The sequence below is a fragment of the Malus domestica genome, chromosome 08 (genome assembly GCF_042453785.1).
Source record: "Malus domestica chromosome 08, GDT2T_hap1".
Taxonomy (NCBI): domain Eukaryota; kingdom Viridiplantae; phylum Streptophyta; class Magnoliopsida; order Rosales; family Rosaceae; genus Malus; species Malus domestica.
The window spans coordinates 20,790,194-20,796,968 of NC_091668.1; the positions used below are offsets into that span (position 1 = coordinate 20,790,194).

The window sequence follows — 6,775 nt, forward strand, 5'->3', positions numbered from 1 at the left end:
GTTTTAAATTGAAAAAAAAAATTGTGATGTTCGCCGCTATAGCCACGTCGCACCAGAGCAGACGCCTAAAGTCTAAAGATTGACCAGCCTGCACTCGCATCTGCTTGAACCGTACCCACCATCGTTTCCTCATCAGATCACCACCACTCTGCCACTGGAACCACCCACTGCAAATCCGACTGAATCTGCACCTTGCCTGCTTGAACCACCATGCCACCATCTTCTCGAACCCACTACTACATTCTCCATCTTCTGCATCCACTGTCGCTGCTGCTCCGCATCGCTTCTGCTATCCGCACCCAGGTCTGTACCCACTACCATCTTTCATGTATTGAACCCCTTTACTTAAAGTAACTACTGCTGCTACTGCACCCATCATCCATGTCGCACTGGAGAATAAGGAATGCTATGGTTGATTTAGAAATAAAAAAGAAGAAAGAGAAAATAGGGAATAGGAAAAGAAAATAGAAAAATAAAAAAGAAAAAAATTGGGTTTGGAGCCCACAACCTATTGGGCTGTTGTGATTTGTTTGAAGGCCTTATTTGGCCCTTGTTGATTGAAGCTATTGTTGGGTTTGGTTGGTTTTGAGGCCTACACGAGTTGTTGGCCTATTTGAAATTGTTTTGTGATCGTCACTCGACTGCTTGAACCTATGACAACTCGAGTGGTAGTAGCTGTTTGGTTCTTAGTGTTTGTTACTACAATTGAAATAATTGAAATATGGAAATCTCATTCGATGGGTTATTTTCATACTCTCAACAGTAACCTGAACCTAAATCAGTTTGCCGGCACAATCAGCATGCCTGAATCGGAACCAATTTATCAGTCAAGTTTGTCAGTTTGTCAGTCAAGTTCACCAGTCAAATCAAATTTGCATGCCTAACAATCCGCTAATGGAGCCAGTTTTGCGAACCCATATCGTATACCGCCATAAAGGAAGAGAAAATCAGGGCCGACAACGGAGACGATTGCGACGGAGACCAGAAATTCAACCTCTTGCGGCACTCGATTTGCCCGAAGAGACCGAGGGATGAGTCCGGATTTGCTCCGAACCCGTCGAAGTGTTTGGCGGTTGAATCCGGGGGCTTCAGGCGGTTCGGTCTTGGGGGAACCTACCGCTCGCGGTTTCGGATCCCGAGATCCATGAAATTATGGAGAAGGAGAGGCGTCGCCAATACAATGGGATTGAATTGATCGCTTCCGAGAATTTTATATGCAGGGCAGTGATGGAAACTCTGGGAAGCCACTTGACGAGCAAGTACTCGGAGGGTTTTCCCGGAGCGAGATATTACACGGGCAATCAGCACATTGATCAGATTGAATTGCTCTGTTGCGAGCGCGCATTGGCCGCTTTTGGTCTGGATTCGGAGAAATGGGGTGTTAATGTCCAGACTCCAGCCTTACTCTTGTACCTCTGCAAATTTCGCAGTCTACACCGGGCTTTTGCTCCCAAATGATCAGTTTATGGGGTTGGACTCGCCTTCCGGAGGGCACATGAGTCATGGGTATTATACTCCTAGTGGGAAGAAGGTCTCGGCCTCCTCGATTTTCTTTGAGAGTCTGCCGTATAAGGTGAACCCACAAACAGGGTACATTGATTACGATACTTATTTGCGAGTTCATACCCTCGGGAGTGGGACTATGCCAGATTTGGGCACATTGCGGATAAATGCAGAGCTGTGTTGATGTGTGACATGGCTCATATCAGCGGTCTTACGGCAGCTAAGGTTTGAAATTTGATATCCCAACTTTTGTTTTGTTTTGTGTAGTTGCGGAACTAGTTAACCTATTCTGTACATGATAGATGCTTTTATAATTTCTTGAGAGCTATTTCCTAAGTTGTACACTGTTTGTTGTATGAGAGGGCGATTGTGTGCCTAGTACTTGGCAATGTAGAAAACCTTAAATAGTTTTAATGCTCGGAAATAGGCTGAAAAAGTTTTCAACCAGGGTCAGAGTGATTGAGCCATTCTTACATTTTTGTTCACAACGAAGAAGGGAAAACAAATAATTGATCCCTCAAGTTATCATAACATGTCCTATTTGCTCGCTACCAAATGCTATTTGAACGGTTTAAATATCCTATAACCAGATACAAATGCATCAACTTAAACATATGGACTTGATTGGGTATCTAGGATTGGATTGGTATACCCACTATATTCAAGGTACGTTGAAGGGAAGAAATAAAATAATTGTGTCCAACTTATATAAAATAATTGTGTTCAACTTAAATGAAGGAAACATATTCATTCCAATCCCCCCAAAGTGGTATGATTAGAAGGGATGAACTTCTTTTATGTCTATTCCCCTCAAATTGAATAATCATTCACCTCTACCATCAATAAACCTTGAGTTTATGAGTTACCCAATCAATGCCTATAATGTATTGGAAGTTGGAACTGGACAGTTAATGCAAATAGGTTTTAGATTTGCCATGTTCCAGTAAAGTGGTCTTTGGGATTATTTTGATGTACAATAAATATAATTGCAGGTTTTTTTTTATGGGTGATAGATTTCTGTTTCTGAGGAAGTATAATGTAAGCTGCAATGTGAGAGGGTTACCATCATTAGATTAGATTTGAATTGGAAAACGCTTTTCCACCCCCTTTACAATTTTATAACACAATGGAGACAGTGCAAAAATCAAGCACCTCACATCTAACCGTTACTTGGTTCTTGGTTCCTAGTGTCTCATTTGTATACTCTTCTGCCTTCTTCATCTTGATGTTATCTTGTGTTATTAATTATCACATTTCGTGAGTGTTCTAGCTGATATATTGACATATTGTAATAGCACAAATCTCTTTGCAGGGTGGAGATCCCCTTTTTTTTTTAGCCTTCAAATATTGATTTGTTATACATTGTTAGCAAGAGGTAAGATGTTCCTTTGTATGGATTATCTGTTTTGTGCCTAAGAATCATTAGTAACGTTATTTGGTTATCTGGAACTTGGTGTAATTTTGTACATTTGACTAGTCTTTTTCTTCCATGCCTTTCCCATGTGAAAGATAATGAACATGCATTATGTGTTCTTACTTATTGGCTATTCTTTACTGCAGGGATGTGCAAGTCCTTTTGATTACTGTGATATTGTTACGTCAACAACACACAAAAGTCTTCAGGGTCCTAGGGGAGGTATTATTTTTTCTAGGAAAGGCCCAAAATTAGGGAAGCAAGGCAAACATCATACTAATGGGGATGGCAATAACCATTACGATTTTGAGGAAAAGATAAACTTTGCCATTTTCCCATCACTACAAGGAGGGCCACACAACAACCATATTGCTGCTCTTGCCATAGCCTTAAAACAAGCAGCTACTCCAGAATATAAAGCATATATGCAACAGGTGAAGAAGAATGCCCAGGCCTTAGCTAATGCTCTGTTAAGAAGAAAATGCAGATTGGTTACTGGGGGCACCGACAATCACTTGTTGCTTTGGGATTTGACTGCTCTTGGTTTAACAGGTATTATAATATTAACCATCCCAACAGTCACAGAATGGATTATGAAGTTTTAGGTATTGGTAGAGTAACTGCACAGTTTACCTGTTGAGTTTCATGATGGTTTGTGTCTCACATCTAGTTTAAGCATGTCATGATAAACCTTTGTAAGTAAAAGAGAGCTGATTAGATTGAAGAAAGGAAATATGTCTTCTCATAGTAGTAGGGGTGGGCATATTGACGGCTCAACCGACCAATGCAGCCAACATGGATTGGGTTGGGTCAGATATAATTTCAGAAAATTAAATTTTGGGTGAAAACCCACCCGTGCACTCAATCCATGTGTTTTGCGGTTTTAAATTTGGTGAGCCCGATGATAACCAATTCGCCCATATACAATTTTTTTGTCTAGTTGATGCTTTCATTTCCATTGGTCAATTCATTTTTCGTGACATTTTTTATTTGGTTGTTTTTTAGGCTTATAGACATATAACAATTTGTTTCTTAGGCTTGCATGAAGCTCAACCCGAAACCCGCCCAACCCAACCCGCCTAGCATTGGGTCGGGTGGGTTGGTTACCTATTTTATTGAGTGAAAAATGGTTTGTTGAAATGCCTACCTGAGCCTAGTTGGCCAGCTAGCGGTTGAGGGCCTTGAGGCTCAACCCAAACCGAACCACTCAATGCCCACCCCTAATTAGTTGTGAAATTTTGGTCATTGGTAGTGTTGAACGAGAAAAATGGAAGTTACCGGGATGGAAAGTTGGAAACACCAACCTGACAGCTTACCTTTTAGAAAATAGGGCAAGTCATTTGATCAATTGCTGACCCTAGACGATAGTTTGCAATAAAGTTTAGGGGAAATGGTCTTACCTGCATTTGCTGTACATTTCTGATTATTATGAGTGATAGCTGTAGAAGGAGCAATGGTGTAGCTAATTTGTTCCCAATAGTGAATGATGGTTGGAAGAGGTCGCACTTGGTGCTATGGCAAGTGCCTTCGCCCATGAGCGGTAGGTCTCGGGTTCGAGACTTGGGAGCAGCCTCTCCATAAATGGGGGTAAGGCTAGCCGACATTCACCTCTCCCAGACCCTGCGTAAAGCGGGAGCCTTGTGCACTGGGTACAACCTTTAGTGAATGATGGTTGGAGGTCTTATCGTTTCAGTAGTTCAATAAGCATCTTCCATTTGCACATATCCAAGTGTGCGACTGTTCTTCTATAACCCCTTTCCCATTCACAATCTTATTGATACAGCGAGGAATTACGAAAAGGTCTGTGAGATGTGCCACATATATATTTGGTGATAATGGTGCTTTTTCTCCTGGAGGAGTGAGAATCGGTGAGTTGTCTTTGGCATTTGAATTTTATCTTCAGTATTCTGAAATTGCATTCTATGGTTTCTTTTTCTTTCTGCCTTCCTCGCAATGTATAGTTAGTATTCTAATTCTTTTTAAATTTCATGGTGGCATGATTCCGTAACGCAGCTTTGCTCAACGGTTTTCCTTTCTCAAATTATATTTTCTTGCTCTTATGTCATTGTATCATAATGGATGCTAAGCTCTCCTTTCTTTGTTCGTCTTTGCAGGAACTCCTGCTATGAGTACACGAGGTTGCGTGGAGTCGGATTTTGAAACAATTGCAGACTTTCTTCTCAGGGCTGCTCAGATCACTGTTTCCATACAGAGGGAATATGGAAAATTCCAGAAAGATTTTATCAAAGATCTCAAGAACAGCAAAGATATTTACGAGCTCAGAAATCGGGTCGAAACATTTGCATCCCAGTTTGAAATGCCAGGATATGATTGATACATTAACTTGTGGCTTACCATCTTGACTTCTTGGTAAACCTACAATTCTTATTTCTTTGCCTCCAATTGATCTCTTGTAAATTAGAGAAATATGTTTGCCAAATTTTCACAACCAGTCACTGCCACATTGAAATTCCTGCCCTCACTATGTCTTGGTTGTTTTGTATATTATCACAGGAAGTAAAATTATTAACCTTCTTCTTTTGGTGAAGGTGTAATTAACTAAATTTATTAGGTTGGCCTATGTACTGGTTTGGTACTGAGGTTCTTTTATAAAAAGTGGGTATCAAAAAACACTAAGTTCAAAAAGGTGTTTGGTAAACATTTAAAAACTGCTTATTTTCGCACTTTTGAGTGAAAAAAAAACTGAAAAGCAGTAAAAATAAGATTATTCTCACAACATAGCTGAAGCAATTTTTTTTTTCTTCAAATCACAGCAATACCAAACCATCTCTCTCTCTCTCTCTCTCTCTCTCTCTCTCTCTCTCTGCTTATTTTTACACTTTTGGGTGGAAAAAAACTGAAAACATGAAACAGCAAAAATGAGATTATAATCACAGCAATACCAAACCATCTCTCTCTCTCTCTCTCTCTCGCCTATGATGTTGATCTGGATTCTAGATAAGGCCGGAATCATGAAAACTGCAATGAACAGAGTTATGCCTGTTTCTTTTGGCCATCTGTCATCAGATACACTTCATCTGGGTGGTTGTCAATTCCACTTTTGGACTCGGCTTTTTCCTCTGTGTTAACTATTTAGAAGAGGAGCAAGCCATATCACGTGATTTTTGGTTTAAAATGTATTGTATTATTAGACCGAGATATCATTGTGATAGTGAATCTATTCTATATTCTATGTACGTTGCTCTTAGTGGTGTTCATGACTGATGCTACAATGTCACACTGTGTATGAGGGGCTCTACTGTGGCGGTGTACTCTTACCATCCAAGTTCCTCTCTTAACAAATGAAGCTTTAGCTATTGCAGAGGTTGATGGATGCAACAAAAAGCTCAAGTGCATTTACTCTTTAGTGCAGCAGAGCCGGAGACTACATTTGTCGGAATTTATTAAACTTTACCTCCACTGAAAGAAGCTGAAAAATCTCTCACGCTGCACTTTTTTCTTCCTTTTTTTTTTTTTCCTTCTTTTATTTAGAAAAAGAAGGAATCATAATAATTGATGGTGTGGTTTTTTGTTTGGTGGTGGTTATGAATGTAAGCCGCTGTTTGCTGCTTTAAGGATGATAATGTCTTGTTGGGTCAGAGAAACTCAGAGGTGCTTGCTTCTGCTTCTGCCAAAAGTGCTTCTTTATGTTGTTTTCGGCATTGGTGTTCTGCTTTTTTTGGGGTCTTTTGATATGGATCTAAAGTAATTAAAAATTGAACTTATTTCAAAAGTCAAAAGTCACTAAAAATTGGACCTATTTCAAAATTTTCTTTTTTTTTCTCTTCTAATTTTACTATTTTTCCTATTTATTAAAATAAGAGAAATATCAAGGAGGCACTCTTAAAAGTGAGGTTT

The 6,775-nt window shown here is 39.8% G+C and overlaps 1 protein-coding gene across 1 annotated transcript; it reads left to right on the top strand.

The window, feature by feature from the left end:
• Window positions 1-1,077: 1,077 nt before the first annotated feature.
• On the top strand, window positions 1,078-5,498 carry LOC103441614 (serine hydroxymethyltransferase 7; the record flags this gene model as incomplete). The annotated part of the gene is given in 7 exon segments (XM_008380297.4): window positions 1,078-1,389; window positions 1,391-1,610; window positions 1,613-1,728; window positions 3,064-3,469; window positions 4,701-4,737; window positions 4,739-4,785; window positions 5,032-5,498. Coding segments are annotated over 7 exon segments (1,359 nt in total), but the record flags the coding sequence as incomplete, so codon positions are not given.
• Window positions 5,499-6,775: the final 1,277 nt, after the last annotated feature.